Consider the following 16,095-nt stretch of genomic DNA (forward strand, 5'->3'; position numbering starts at 1 on the left):
TGTTTCTACATTTGATTTACCCATGAGTATCAGCACTCCTTAAAGAAGAGATCAAACCTACCAACTCTATGTAGGACCAATAGAGCAGAATTCTTCAAGTTCAATGAAATATTACAAAAAAAAGGTTTCCTTTTCTAGGAAAACTCAGCTATGGTAAAAATATCTACTACAGTGCACTGCACTGTAATAAATATTCAACATAAATTAATAATTTACAAGTACCTGAGCAAGTATACAGAGCACCATAGCACAGCACAGCACCAAAGGCAGTAGCTCAGAATTCTTAAAAATAATGCTGTTTTAAACATTAAAAATTCTAAGTATTGTCATAAAACTGAACTCCAGCTGGAGTTTAAAGATAGTGCAAACTTCTGTCTTCACTTTTTTAAAATAAAGGTATTGGATTTTCTGGTCATTTCACATTGGCAGTGTTGCTGGACCTGGATACCTGTGGTGGATGCTTAGGAGCAGGTCTGCAGGGAAAAAAAGAAGAAAATAGAAAATTGTGATTTACACTTGTGTCAGTTCTTACTGTTAGCATCATGCCTGAGTGTCAAGATGAATGGTAAAACCTTTGAGAATTATCCAAGCAAACTTCAGACACGTAGCAAGGGATTCTCATACTGGGAGGAGCTCAGATTCCTGTAGCTTAAAATACACATCTTATCTTCCTTGGAGCTCCCTTTCTATTCAAAGGAAACTGAAGAAGACTGGGTTAAAAAAACATAATTGACTTTGCCCATTAACTCTGGGCATTGTTATTTCAGTTGCAGATTATATTTTTTTTTCCAAGATCCTTTTTTGTTTGCTTGTTTGTTTTTGAAGAGTATAATTTCTGTTCTTTTGGAACACTTTGGGTATTATTTTCAGATGATAGAAATTGCTGTTCCATTGTGCAATCTGTGAATGGAAAATTGCTTTTATTGGTGGTTGATCTTGACAGCACTCAGTTCTCAGCCTCATTCTGTAGGTGGTCTGAGGAGGAAAGTTTTTTCTGCTTTGTTTCTCTTGAAGTTGGTGCTCATTAACTCCTTTCTTTTGCAAGGAATTCTATTTAATGGATAGGTTCTGTAAATATACAGTCAAATGTTTACAGTCAAACCTTCCTATGTAGTAGACATTCTCATACTTGTGTGGAAGTCAGTCACTAAAAATCTGTGATGTGATGTCACTAAAACCTGATGGCAATTCCTGCTCTGCTTTCAGCTCTGTTTGACAGCTCTATGGACTCTTCCACTGCCAAAAATATCTGCCTATTGGCTCTACCCATCCCACTCTCAACCAGACGACTTACAGCTCCCAGTATGATGCAGAGATTTATTCTGAATCCAATTCCTAATGAAGAGGAGGCAATTAGCAAATTACCTTCAAGGCAAGGTCCTTCCTTCAGGCACCTGCTCTCTCTTACATGGCCACTACTTGGCAATCTTATTCACGGGGAGAATGATTTCATCTTTACATCTATACAAATGGACATGGCTGGCATTCATTCTATAAGGTGACACTTTTTAGGAAGCCTGGGTTTTATTTTATTTTCTTTTCCATCTCTACTGGACCTTATGTTTCAGATCCCCTAAGATTAAGACTCATGTTCGAAGGCTGCTGGAGGACAGGTATGAGGTTGTGTTTGGTAGTGAGATTTGTGTGGTTGAGGGAAGACTGAAATTCATATTCCCTGGGAGAATATCCCTGGGTTTCCCAGAGAAGCTGTGGCTGCCCCATCCCTGGCAGTGTCTCAGCCCAGGTTGGATGGGGCTTGGAGCACCCTGGGCTGTGGGAGGTGTCCCTGACCATGGCAGGGGGATGGAACTGGGTGATCCTTAAGGTCCCTTCAACTCAAACCAGTGTGAGATTCTATGATCCTTGCTACATTTTAAACCTGTCACTGAAGGGCTACAAACCAAGGGATTTTGATCAGAACTGACCTTGCAGGAGCAACGTGGGGCAGAGCTTTTGGGTGGCCAGGTCCTGGTGTGCAGAGCCCATTGTAGCGCCCTTTGGTCAGAGGGTCAGCTGGGAGAGGCTTCTGGGGAGGGTTTGGTTTGTGGCTTTCCTGCTGTAAAACAGAAGGCTTCATGTTAGTCTGCAGAATGGACACAGCAAAGTTGGAAGGAGTAAGCCATAACTTTTATTGTAATGAACAGTAAAAAAAGTTTAAACCACTTCCAATACTGTATTTTAATGATTTTATTTCATTTGATTCTTTACTCTAAAAATACAGGGTGCATCTGTGCTGAGGTTGATGATTAATTGGTGGTAAATGCAAAAAAAAAAACCCCATAGACCAAATACATAAAAGTGTAGAAGTAGTCACATAAAAAGATGGAAATACCAGAAATTACTTTAAAATGCAAATTCAGATGACCACAGGAACAAACTGCTCGAGTCCAGTTTGAATTGGTAGCATCTGTGGAGTTTATAATTTCTTTTTTTTTTTTTTTTTTTTTTTTTTTTAGATGCTGCTGTGCTTTCTGTGCTGTGGAATTAAATGATTCATTAATAAAGAACAGAAGTCATCTGCTGTAAGGCATGAGCTCTTGTCTCTTCTGTGTGGTCCTTGAGGCACTGCAGACATGGTAACATGTCTATCTGTGGTCTTCATTATGAGGAGCTGGGATAGATTAAGTGACTTGCTCAGGGCACACAGAAACTCTCCAATTTAGCCAAAAACAAAGGTCTGGAGAGCTTAAGATCTGGTAAGGATGAATGAACATAGAGAACTCTGCTTCTTACTTTCTTTGGGTTTATTAGCTGTGTCCTAGAGCTGACCAACACCTGAGAGTCAGGAGGGATTGATTTTCAGTGCTGATGGGACCAGATCTGCTGCTTCCCCCCCCTTTTATTCAGGGCATATTCAGGGCATCCCCCCCTTCAGCTCCTCAATACAAAGAGTTCATGCCCAGATTTCTTTGTCCAGTTTTATATCAGTGACTTAGCATTTAATACACTGTCTGTATTTGAGGAAATCTTGCTTTAAATATTGTTGTTGTTTTTCCATCTTTCCTAGAGAGAAGAAAACATAATTCTGATTTTGTGCAGCTACCAAGAGATCAGGCACGTGAAGCTTCACTTTGTTCCACTGGTTTATTTTTTAAATAAGCAGCTGGCAGAAGGTTCTCTCCTGAAAGGCACTGGGTGAGAAGAGGTTTTTTTCCCTCAATTTTTCTACATGGAAAATTCATTTGTGTTACTCCTCTTTGGCCAATGCCAGTCTGAGGTGATGGAGGAGCTATTAACAAGAATAACTCTGGCAGCACGAGCAGGGGCTGAGCCCAGCTCAGCTTTGTGAGGGGGAAAGTAAAAATACCAAACCCTATTATTTCCTGTCATAAGGAGGACCTGCAAAATATGAGAGATATTTTGGTGCTAAGATAATGACAGCATCTGAGGCAGCAACTGAATGCTAAGAGAAACAAAAGCAAGGAGAAGGGAGCACATGGGAATGCACAAACTGGACCCAGAGTCAGTATCAACCTGCATTGGTTCCTTGATTGCAGGGGTGCTGCACTGATTTATACTGACTGGGAACCTGGCCTCTATATAAAGCACATTAGCCTTAGCAGAGCATTTGAAAGGAAAAAATCTGTTTAATTGTTTTATATTAAACTTGGCAGCAGTTCGTTTGGTAAGTGTTGTGGATTTGGGGTTTCTTTCTGTTTTTATTTTTTTTTAATTGGTTTTGTTTTGTTTTGTTTTGTTTTGTTTTGTTGTTTTTGGGTTTTTTTGGTGATGGGTTGTGGGGTTTTTTTGGGTTTTTTTTTTTTGCTATTACATCTGAAAGGAAATTTTATAGCAAAATAATAATCCATTGCTGTCTCAACAGCCACTAGAGGGGAAAGGAGTTGTGTAAGAGCCTACTTAGTATGTTGTGCCTTAGCTATTCACTGCTTGAAGCCCAGAGGCAGCAGGAAAGCAGCTCCTGCTTCAATATCCCTCTCAGAAGGAGAGAAGAAGGAGGAGGCAGCTGTGGAGCCATAGAAACAGTGAGTGGTTACTTTAGCACTGTGCTGCAGCTCTGAGCATCTGGATGGCATTATGAATGTAGCAATGATTTTTAAAGTGCTTCCTCTCGATGACCTGATGGATGCACTTCCAAGAGAGTGCTGGAGCAATAGATTAAGTTGTATCTACATAAATTAGGGCAAAACTCTACTCAAGTTAATTTGCTCCACCGAAACTCTGAGGGAGTGAAATTATTAACTTCAGAAGAAGAGATTTTCTTCCTATAGAATGTTCTTTGTGTCCCTGGAATATAAAAAGTAGCTATTTCTGACAATTTTGAGTTGTCAGGACTCATTTTACACCATTTAATACATCATTTTAAAAGAGGCCACTCTTGCTTTTTCAGCTCAAGGTTGCCCTGAGTCAATCCCCTGTTTATTGTACTTCTGGTTTATGCAGCAACTGGAAACTGATAACAGTGATGTTGGTCTTGATGGAGCAACAGTCACAATTAATTGGAGCTGCTAAACTGAGAAGCTTTTTGGCACTTTCAGACCTGTCTGTCTTTGGTAATGCAGCTCCTAGAGATCTGGTGTTCTCCTTTGCACTTCATGTGGGACTGGAAGGGGAGGGCACTGAGGAATCAGCATGGGGCTGATTTGGTCTGCAGTGAGAGGCTGGGGTAGATACAGATGTACCATCAGAATGAGAAATTATTCCTTTTTCTTGGAAAGCCTTTTCTCCAGCTGTGTTCTGCTTGCAGGAAAATGTCTAAACCTGTTAGTTGCTAGGTAAGAAGAAATTTCACCTGTTTTTCTTTCTTTTAAAGGAACCATTGGATTAAGGAACAGAAAAGCACTTAAAATCTTAACTTTGATCACTGTGAATAAGATGCAGAACGTTTTAAGGAATACAAGAAAATACACATCAAAACCATTGGAGCTAAAGACAAAAGCAGCACAAACAAATACTACTTCAGATTTCCTGCAGAATTGATTTTCAAAAGAATCAGTACTTCCCCTTCCCCTGAGATGGAAAATAAATGACTGGTAGCAAGATGGAAAGGGTAAGAAGAAAAAGCTTAAAACTCTCTAAAAGTGATTAATAATCCAGCCACCCTTGCAAAAGATGGCTCTAACTGGAGTGACTGAGTGTTCAGACAGACAAAATTAAAACTAGACACACTTTTTCTGCTGTCACAGTACATAAGCACACTGCCAGGGCTGAGCTGCCCTGCCTCATCCCTTTTTGGTTTTTTTAGTCTTTTGACAGCTGCTTTTCCAAGCACTGCACTTCAGCAACTGCTTCTCATAGCTGTCTCCTCCTATCAAGCCCTGGGATCAGCTCCATCCTTGGACATCCTTGCTGGGTTCCAAGTGGGGACACTCAGAACACAGCTCCCTGAGTATGGATTTTCAGTATGTGCATCTAAACCACAGTGATACTCATTTCAGGTTGCTTGTTGATCAGGACATTCCCTTCATTTAAATCTTGTACTTCACCCAGAATAGCACAGTGTCTACAAAACAGAAGGAGCTGGGTGCCTGATTGCTTGTTTAGGCACAGCCACACTCCAAATCAAGCTAAAAGTACAATTTAATGCAGACAACTGCACAGACAGTTTCATCTCCCTCTCTGAACGTTGCCTTGAGATGCATCTTATAATGAAAAAGCAAAAAAAAAGAAACCAAACCAAACCAAACCCACAAGGTTACCAGCTCTGTTTAAGCATTGCAGTGAAAGGTATGTCTGCATGAAATAGTGCAGGTAATTACAAATCTGCTTTCCATATCTCTGCTCTGGGGAAAAAAAAATAAAGAATGCAATTCATCCACCCCTTAGCAGAACAGAAGCACATCAAGCTAATGGACTTTTTGCTCTCACTCCAGACAACTGCAACCTGATGTCCTAAACTATATCACTGTATTTGACACCTTGCTAATAAATGGTACACATTCCCCTCTGGCTGGGCAGCTGGCACAAGGAGCCTGTGTTTGCCCCTAGCATGGAGCTTGTGTCTCTGATGCTCCCTTTTAGCATCACAGCCTCAGCTGGCAGAAACCACCCTAAACTCCCACCAGCAAAATGGAAACTCAAAACATCTTTATGAAATCACCTGTGCTGCATTTCTAAACTGTGGTCTGTAGGAAATACTGGGGAGAAAAAAAGGCCAGTGTGGAAGATGAGAACACATCCCATTCCTACTCACCACCCGGAGATACCCCCTGAACATCAAACAGGGGAGAAGCTCAATGAAAATCCATGGTTACCTGGGCAAACCTCAGTGAAGGGGTAGCTGGTAGGGGTCTTTCAGGCACAGCTTCATGGCAGGGCAGCTGGGGAAGGGGTGGCAGGACTCTCTGGGGTGTTTTTAACTGGGGCACAGCCCTGTGTGGCTTCACGGGGTCACTGATGTCCACGACCTGGTACGGCAGCGGCCGCCTGGGGCCATCTCTCTGTAACAACAACCCCCCCAGACAGTAATTGCAGACTTCAAGCCTTATTGCTGCTATCAAAATCTATGTTATTCACTTGCTCTTCTCTTCTGCTTGTTTTTTATCTACCTTCAACACCTCTGCAAGCAGAGAAGCAATTAACAGCTTCTGAAGCCCTACTCGAGTACCAGTCCTTCACCCTTCAGGTGCAGGGTTCTGGTGTTCTCTCTCCCAGAAACTCAACTATTTATTCTCTGTACTTGGCACTTTCACCTAAAGTCTAAATCTGGAAGCCATCACTGTCTTTTGAAGCCTACAAATTTTACATATTTTTCATTCTACATGATGCTAGAATCAAGTAATAATTGTGCTATAATAAATTGCCTCAATGAGAGCCAAAATAGATAATCTTTTTTTGTTTGGGGTTTTTTTTTCTTTTTTTTTTTTTTTTTCCTCAAATATTTAGGGACTCACCTTTTGTATGTTTGTATTTTGTGGCTTCACAATGAGATTTTTACTGAGAGATGGGGTATGCACATGATTAGGCTCCAATGAACTGGAGGGCCTTGCTGGGCTCACAGACCTGCAATGCAAACATGTAATCACTGAACACCACATTCTGCTTTATAACATTTTTTTTTTAAACAGTAGCCTCTTTCCAGAATGAGATTTTGCATGGACTTTCTGACTTTTTATAGTAAACAAGGAAAGTAAAAATTGCCTAAGCGCTCCTGCAAGAATAAAAATAAATATTGATTTTTTGGAAACCAGTAGTCTGTTAAATTAGCTTCTGCAATCTGTGGAAATGCAGTTTTGTAACACCCAAGAGACTATTCTAATGAATCTGGCATTTAAACAGTAATGACCTCAAATATGAAAGTTTCAGCTCACTCGACTGAGTTTAGATAAAAGGCCATGCAAGGAAATGAAACTATTTCAAGTAAATGGAAAGGAAGGCAATACTTCCTTCACTGCTTGATTTTTTAATACAAAAGAAAAGAGAAAGATTGTCAAGCCCAAACCTACATCCTTTACTGACAATCAATAAAGTTAAACTGAAGGAGGAAAACCACTGCTGTTAATACTTGGAGAATACTTCTTAAAGCCTGGCTCTTTGTTCCTGACATATCCACACCATGTCAAGGTGGAGCTGCCACATTTACAGCTTTCTACTCATAATTATTAAGAGTATAATTCAGGAGAATGCTCATACCTTAGTTTCTCTATTGTGGTCTTCTTACTTGTAACCAACCATCTCATGAAAGTTTTCCTTTTCAGATACATGACTGATCCAGCAAAGATAAGGCACAGAATGGTTATCAGCACTCCTATGGTTAAACTCTTATTACCTGCAACAAAACACAGGGAATTAACTTCTCCCCAGAGCCACCTTTCTTCAAGGGTTTTATATGGATGGAGCAAAACATTGCTGCCTGGCCAGGGCTTCTGACTGCACTGCAGGTGGAGTGAATAAACTACAAAGGAAATATTCAGAAACTTGTTTCTTCCAGAGTGATGCTCGAATTTTGGTCTGTTTTTAAGTTTTCTTTAACACGGGGAAAAAACTGGTTAAAATACAGGGTTTTAGGTTCCTTTCCATGGAACTATTCCATTGCATTCTCTCATAGTCCAAATAAAAGCCAGGTAGATGTGGTGCTGAGGGACATGGACTAGTGGTGGCCTTGGCAGTGCTGGGTTAATGGTTGAGAAGGAGACAAATGCCTAAATCATGGCTTGGGCCAAGTGCAAGCTTTGAAATATTCTGTCCCTCAAACACAAGCAATAACCCTGGTGCCCTTATAACCAGATTTTAAGGTGGAGTTTTTTGTGCTTTGGCAACCAGGCTGAAATCTCTTTTCAGTTCACAGCAGGGCTTTGTGGGGTGCTCTCTGAGGGATGCTCTGCTCAGCAAGGAGCTGCTGCCTTCTCTCCTTGTTCCAGTTCTCAGAGTGCTTTAAGCTTCTCTAAATACCTTGCTGGGACCTAAGAGAGGCACAACAGAGAGGTGACCCCTGACTAGACAACTTCCAGCTGAAAAAAAAAATCCTTAGCCAGCTCTGCTTGGAGGAGAGGATGCTGTGATTCTTCAGGAGTGCTGACCTGAAGAATACACACTGCTGCAGCAGAAGAAACATCTTTAATCTTTGCTCTGGTAACTTAGCATCACTCTCTGTCTTATCCTGATGGATTTTCAACTGGCAACATCTCCTAAACTCAGCTCACTGGGATGCTGGTGACCAGGCAGGAACACTGAACAAGCAACACCAACAGTTGGTTGTAGAGAAACAAGATAAACCAGGTGCCTCGAGTTGACAAAGAGTGGGTGTGAGTCCACCTGTGCCTGGTTAGGACAGGCCCCTATTGGGCATGAGCAAGACCAGGGAGCCAATAAAGGTGGGACACACACCCACAGAGGCAGCTCAGCTCACTCTGGTGCGAGGCAATGGAGAGGCCAGCAGCTTGTTGAGCCTCTGGAGCAAGAAAGGCTCTTCCTGCTACAGTTGGTGGAGAATGCGGGCAACTTGAAAGAAGAACAACTTCTGAAAGGCAGCAGTGTGAGGAGCTGGCAACAGGAACGTTCTCCCTGATTTGAAAAAGTGCCTGGGCTAACATTCTCCCTGAAAGGTATGACCAGCAAGCTCTTTGGACTGGAAACCCCTGAGCAGAGGGAAGCCAAGATAAGGATTCTCTCTTTGGAAACCCCTGAGGAGAGGGAAGCCAGGAGGATGGAATCCCATGAGGAGGGGTTAAAACCCGTGTATGGAATCCCATGAGGAAGGGTTAAATCCCGTAATCCCATGAGGAAGCAGAAACCTATGAGGAACCAGCAAGCTCTTTGGAAACCCCTGAGCAGAGGGAAGCCAAGAGAAGAGCAGATACAGGAGGGAGAAGAACAACTCAAGTCCAGAGACTTTGTGAAAAGTATATGTTTGTATGTGTAAAAAAAAATGTGTAATTGTATGTTTGTGTCAGTGGAAGCTAGGGTTAAATCCCGTAAGCTATAAGTGTATGTTTGTATGTTTAAGTGTAATGTTCAGTGTTGTGTCTTAGAAGCTAGGGTTAAATCCCGTAAGCTGTAAGTGTAAAATGTTTGTAAAAATCCTGTAATCAGTGTTGTAAGCTATAAAAAAAAAATAGGGGGGGGGGAAATGTAGAGAAACAAGATAAACCAGGTGCCTCGAGTTGCCAAAGAGTGGGTGTGAGTCCACCTGTGCCTGATTAGGACAGGCCCCTATTGGGCATGAGCAAGACCAGGGGGCCAATAAAGGTGGGACACACACCCACAGAGGCAGCTCAGCTCACTCTTGTGTGAGGCAATGGAGAAGCCAGCAGCTCGTCGAGCCTCAGGAGCAAGAAAGGCTCCTCCTGCTACAGTTGGTGATGGGGGCACCAACTGCTCCACTTTTTACCTTCTAGCACTGCAGAATAATAAATCCCTCAGCACCTCTCAAAGACTAATAAAATTAATAAGATTACACAATTTAAATTAATTAACTCCTCTACCTAACAAATATTTAAGGCTTCTTTGTGAGAAAAATACAGTGTCAAACACACAGGTTTGTTCTAAGTCAGCTGGGTAAAGCCAGTTACAAAACACTAATGAGACCACGTGCCTTGTTTGACTAAGATGAAAGAGTTTTATGGAGCTAATCCTTCTGTAATTTGATTTAGAGATGTTCAAGGCCCTCAGATCATAATCCAAACCACCCCATCAAGTGTTCATATATAAATCCAAGTGTCAGTGATAGGATATCAGGTCCTCTAGCAATTTCCATATTTGTTTGTTCCCACATTTTGAGCAAGATGTGAAACTACCACACTATATTAAACTATTGTTATAACAATTTTCTGTTAAATTGAAGGATTAGATTCCAAAACACAAAATGCAAGAATTATCAGAGCTGTCCCATATTTGTCTTCTCCAGTTAGCAGTGTCTGTGCAGCACATAATTAAATTATAATTTGTGGCTCCCTAGACAGTTACCTTTCAGGTAAGCTGAAAGGGGCTCTAATGCTTCAGAGCAAGTCTTAAAAGGAAACATTTAACAGACAAGTAACCATTCTTCTTCAGTGCCTGAGCATGGGTTCTTTGCTGTCTTTCCAACTGGCAGGTACTTTAAATGAAAAAGCTCTTTCATCAGTGAAATCATAATGTGAAGCTTTGTCATGGAAATTACCATGATGTCATAAATCTAATATTACAATTCACTGCAGGATCTGGCAAGTAGAGAATACAGTCTATTTTGCATTTGAATTATATTATTCATATGGAATTTGATAATTTTCCAGCAAGTTTTACTTTATATATATATAGATAGATATAGATATATGCAAGTAGACTGCTTGTCCTGTCACTTACTCAGCCATAAATCCCAAACATCTCTGAGGAAGTCACTAATGTTTCAGCACTCAGGAGGAAAACTGCCATGTGTTGATTATCAGACACTAAAAGTTCACAAGGCATAGAAATAATTCCTTCTAAGGTTGGGCAAATTTGGAATAAGATCCTGCAGCCACTCTTCTGCAAACTGAACAAGGGGAAATCAAAATGCAAGTTATAGAAAATGCCAGTCCCCTATTGCTATTGTATGTCTGGGCAACTTCTGGTAACATTTGGAAGAGAGCTATAAAATGGAATTTTGATATGATACAGCCAGATATCTGCTGTTTTCCACAGTAAAAAAGATCCTCCTTAAAAGAACAATATCAGATATATTGCTGATTTTTAGTTAAGCAATATTTTTGCATTTAAAACCATTGCAATAGCCACTCTTTCACTTGGCACAGGATAGAGCAGCAGGTTGGGTACTGACTCAGGTATTTCAGTCCTGATGCACCTGGGGGAGATCTTTGTTCCTGGGCACATCTCAAGGTGAATCCAAGAGTACTGCACCTTCATCTGCCATGGCAAGAGGATCAGCTCCAGTGTGGGAGCTGCCTCCTCACCCCTGGTTACATCAATGCCCTTTCCTACTTATTGCAGGGAGCTCCTGAACTTGACCATGGATCTTGGAAAAAGGCAAATAAGAAGGCAAAGAAAAGAACCCACCAGGACCACTGTGCCTTTAGCTGTGCCAGAAGATGGATGCACTCAGCCTGCCTGCCTTTTGCTTCCCTACCTTTTGGATTAAGCCATTTGATTTCCTGATTTCTTTGCCAATCTTGCAAGCTCATTGCTTAGGAGATGACACTTTGCATTTCTCCTCTTTCCCACAGGAGCACCAGGAAAAGGGTAGATCCCTCCTCACCTGCTTGCCTAACTGGCCCACTGTCCAGGCTGCCACCAAAGCCAGGTTGGTCACAGAAGGGGGGGGCCCAGTCAGCCTCACAGTGACAATTCTTTTTATTGTTGCAGACCTGCAAAACAAGACAAATGTGTTAACATGGAAAGAGTGACCTGGGATACCCCAGAGCAGCACTGCCTGATGAGGCCTCCTCATCAGAGAGTGACACATCTGAAAAAAATAAGATTTACAGAAGACAAGGGATGCTCTGGTACCTGGTACACAAAGCACCACAACAGGTATCCAAACCCAACATTAGGATTTATTTGTTTGAGCTGCACCAGCTGACAGCTTCAATAATGCAAGGAGAGTGGCACAGCTCTTAAATCTCATTCTCTCTTTGCCTCCAGCAGCAACCTTATCTGGTTTGTCACTTCTGCTCCTTCTGACTTCACAGGAACAAGAGTCTCTCTCAGCTGCTAAGGCTGTAAAGCTTTGTCAGCCCACTTGAAGACTCAGAAACTGAAGAACCCCCCTTAGATATCCCCTGCTCTGCCCATCAGGTGTCCTCAGTGGCTTTAATCTGAGTTAGGACCAGGCAGCAAGGCTTGATTTACCCAGAGACTAGGAGAGCATCATTAACATCAGCTTGTTCCCCCTGTGCAGAGCAGAAGGAGCTGGTAGACTCATGGCTTTTCCCTCACAGTCCCAAATGGCCATCAAAAAACCAACTTTTTATTTCCTTTTGCTGCCACCCAAGCTGTGGCTGTGTGACAGTGCCCAAATCTCCATTCTGTATTGACAGGACATGAGCTGAGCTGGGCAAAAAAAAATAAAAAAAAATACAAGTTGCAGAGAACAGAGCTGGCACAGCCATGTGTAGGTGTTCAAAATGATTTGTAAGGAAATTTTTTGTTAGTATGGTCCTAAACTCTGTGCTAACACTGATCACTGATCATCCACCACCACGGAGAAACCCCACAAGAGATTAGTAAGTGGGGTTCTCAGTAGAACCAGTTTGTTCACAGGAGTTTTTGCCAGTATGCATTTTCCTGGCAAAGTCAGCTGGAAGGGCTTCAGAAAGATCATCCTGGCTGTCACTGCAGAGGATAAAAATCATTCACATTGCTTAGACTGGCTGTGGCCATGGGAAATGCCAGAAAAGAAAAAAAAAAGGAAAAAAAAAAAGGAAAAAAAATTACTTTCAAAGAGAGCAAGATAATTAAGAATTTAATTAGTTTAGCATTATTTTTTAAATTAAAGCTCTACAGGAGTCCCCATCTACAATTCCTCAAGATCATTTCTTCCTCCTCAGGAGTCACCAGGGGTTCTCCAGCATCCAGAGATGGAGATGCCAGCCTGAGTCTGAGCTGCTGCTCATTCCAGCCCAGTGCCAACCTGCAGCACCACCACCACTCACAGGTTTGCAAATGGGGGATGATAAAACAAGTTAAAGCAAATTAAAATCCCTTCTCTGGAGAGGTCAGAGAATTTCCTGTGGCTATTCAGATGTGGTTGCCAGAGCTTTTCATGGCAACAAACAGATCATCAGCAAATCAAGGTTAATAAGGCATAGCTGGACATAATTAACATATTCATAATATAAACTAGGTTTCAAAACACTTTGATATTATTAACTCCTCAGTTTTTTTGATCCTGCACCACTTTCATTCCATGAAACTCATCAATGTGGCTTAGCTTTGCTTAAAACTTTTGGAAATGCTTTTCCAGTTGACTCTCAATTCAAATGCATGTTTTAATTTCTCTGTCTCCACACGGGGAACTGCATTTTTTGAAATGCTAATGGGAACTCTTCATGAAGACAGGTTGGGCTGAAAATTGCTTTGAAGATGACAAAATTCCTTTTTATCACAGACTGCTAATTGAGCACAAGATGGGGGCTGATAAATATTCCTTTGTTAAATAAATATCATTTCCTGGCTGGCAGTTCATAGAAGGGACACAGAAAAGGGAAACACATAGAAAAAATGCATTGCAGTCATTTTGACTGCAAAAAATCACAGATCCCAAAGCTATGGTGTAAAACAATTTCTTCTCCAGTGTTCATTGACTGAGCCTAAAAAAAAAAAACCCCAAAACTTACTCCACGTCCATGGCACTTGGTTGCACACTTGTGTACACCAAAGACACTCGTGTTCTGGCACCGGCGATTCAGGCAAATCTGAAAAATGAGAGAGAGGGAGTTGTAGGAGGGACAGAACTCCCCAGGCATCATGTCCCTCTCCTCTACATCTCCTCATCCACCAGTGCTTCTTGCAGCTGCTAAAGGTTTCCCAATACATATGTCTCACTGACACAAAGGTAAGGACAGAGAAATTAAGTGTTGTTACTATTATTATTATTATTATTATTATTATTATTATTATTATTGTTATTATTTTCCTGCTTTTTTCTTTTTTCTGGGTCCAGCTCTGGGGAAGCTGACTACTCTTCTCCATCAACATCTTGCCCAGAGCTTGATTTCAGCCATAGCTCCTGTGCAGCTGCTACTCCTGATGAGCTGCTAGGGTTTGGGGGGTTTTCAGCTGATTTAAAAGCCCAGTAATTCGCATTTTTTCAGCACTAGGAATGCATTGAGGAGGACTCAATGTACCTGATCTGGCTGCATTCATATTCCCCATAGGAGATGGTTCTTCAAGGAAAGGTTCAGATCCCCTCATGGTGTAAATTACCAGAGGGCTGTTTCTATCCATAGCACCAGACTTACTCATGCTACTACAGAGTTTGGACCCAGCACAGCCTGAATATTCAGCTGAGGTTATCAATGTATACAAGCTCATCAATGTTCTTCAGCAAAACTGAGAGCACTTGAGAGTTTTCCCAAGATGAACATTTTTTTTTCATAGCCTCATATATAAACCAACCATATTTAAATAATAGTTTTTTTGGAAACTGAAGTAAACAAATAGCATCTGCAAAGTAAGAAAATTCAAATTTTTGTTTTCCAGTCACTTTAAAATCTGTTGGAAAGCAAGACCAGTCCCATCTAACAGTATCACCAAACAGTCAAATGCCTGATGAGGATGTCAGTAATGAAAAAAAAAAAAGAAAAAAAGAATAGGACTGGAATAACTGTTGCTCTGCTGTTCTGACCCAAAGAGAACTAGAGAAAAACCCCATAAATCCCTGCACAGTTTTGCTCGGTTGAGTTCAGTAATAAAAGTCAGTCACAATAATTAGCATTAAGCAGGGAATAGTGTTGAAGGAGACGATGGGGATGCTTAATCGGGGCACTTATCCCCTGGGGAGAAGGAAAAATGGGAAGGAAATTAGAGTGAATTGGCATCAACATGCCTGCATGTAGAGAATATGGTCTGATTGCAGCAGTATTCACCATTCAAAGAGTCATCCTGCAGCAGCTCACAGAATTCTGATCACATTAAAATGGCTGCGTTTCAAATTGTGCATCTTCAGCTTAGGAAACTCAAGAATATTTAAATTCACATTCTTAATCCATAATACAAATGCACTAATGTCCTCAAAGTAAAACATACAATTTCCTAAGTATTAGCCTGTGTATTCTATAGCGTGCCTGTGTATCATTAGATAGATTAGAAAGATTAAATACTTGACAGGAAAACATAATGGGGTGTTTTCCCAGCCTTGAAATTTCTTTGGAAAGACATTTTCTAACAGCTTGACTTAGCACTGTTGTGAGGGTTGGGTTTTGGGTAACAGGACTGGAGTTTCACCAGAGACAGCTTTTAAACCTGTTCCCATTGCAGCCTGATCATCCAACACAACCCAAAAGCAGTCAGACTCAGAGGCTTATTTGAATTTACCACAAATTATCAATTTTTTTTTTAATTTCTTTGCAAGTAATCTCCTAGGGAACCTTCTCCATCTCAGTACTCCTTGGACTCCTTGCCCTTCCTCCTCCTGCAAACTCACAGCTGTCTCCCAAAGACATTTCTTACCAAAGAAAATGTAAATGAGACAGCCACATAAAAAATGGGCTATGTTCATGTCAAATAGTTCACAAAGTTTGCAAAACATGATAGCACAAAGCAGTTTGGGTGGCTGAGTATCAGTAGGTTTATATTTTACTAATGGTGTGTGCAGGGATAGATTTTCTTGCAAGAAAAAGGTTAGCAAGAAGAAAAAGGTTTTTTGCAAGAAAAAGGGAGGAGGTTTAATCAGCAGAAAACTGCAGGCAACTTAATGCCAATTTTGCAGTGGGAAAGTGAACACATGGAACTTCTCAGAAATCCATTCATGATCCTGGAATGTATTTTGCTGTATGGTTTTTTCCATCCAACCCCTATCCTACATGGACAGATACTCAGGACTGCCCTTGAGTTACAAACTTGAGCAACATCCATTGCTTTGCAAATCTGTAATCCAGAAGAGTGGCCAAAAGAAGAAGGAAGTAGAAACCTGATTCAGCATGAGAAACAATCATTTTGTGGAAAAAATCAATAAATGCCAGAGCACAAAACCAGCCACTTTAGTACAAAATACTTTGCAGCATG

The 16,095-nt window shown here is 41.2% G+C and overlaps 1 protein-coding gene across 2 annotated transcripts in view; it reads right to left on the minus strand.

Annotated features, from left to right (window-relative positions):
* Positions 1-365: 365 nt before the first annotated feature.
* The window catches only part of ADAM12 (ADAM metallopeptidase domain 12), a 164,921-nt gene continuing 149,191 nt past the window's right edge, over positions 366-16,095 (minus strand). The window contains exons 17-23 of one of the 2 annotated variants that reach the window (XM_030453107.1): positions 13,707-13,784; positions 11,627-11,735; positions 7,591-7,726; positions 6,852-6,960; positions 6,213-6,398; positions 1,926-2,056; positions 366-473 (exon numbers count right to left, since the gene is read on the minus strand). In XM_030453107.1, coding sequence (XP_030308967.1) covers positions 413-473; positions 1,926-2,056; positions 6,213-6,398; positions 6,852-6,960; positions 7,591-7,726; positions 11,627-11,735; positions 13,707-13,784 — 810 coding nt within the window. In that variant the 3' untranslated portion in view covers positions 366-412. The remainder of the gene's footprint in view (positions 474-1,925; positions 2,057-6,212; positions 6,399-6,851; positions 6,961-7,590; positions 7,727-11,626; positions 11,736-13,706; positions 13,785-16,095) is intronic. The other variant, XM_030453109.1, reaches the window with a different exon arrangement.

This window comes from Calypte anna, chromosome 6, assembly GCF_003957555.1.
Source record: "Calypte anna isolate BGI_N300 chromosome 6, bCalAnn1_v1.p, whole genome shotgun sequence".
Classification (NCBI taxonomy): Eukaryota; Metazoa; Chordata; class Aves; order Apodiformes; family Trochilidae; genus Calypte; species Calypte anna.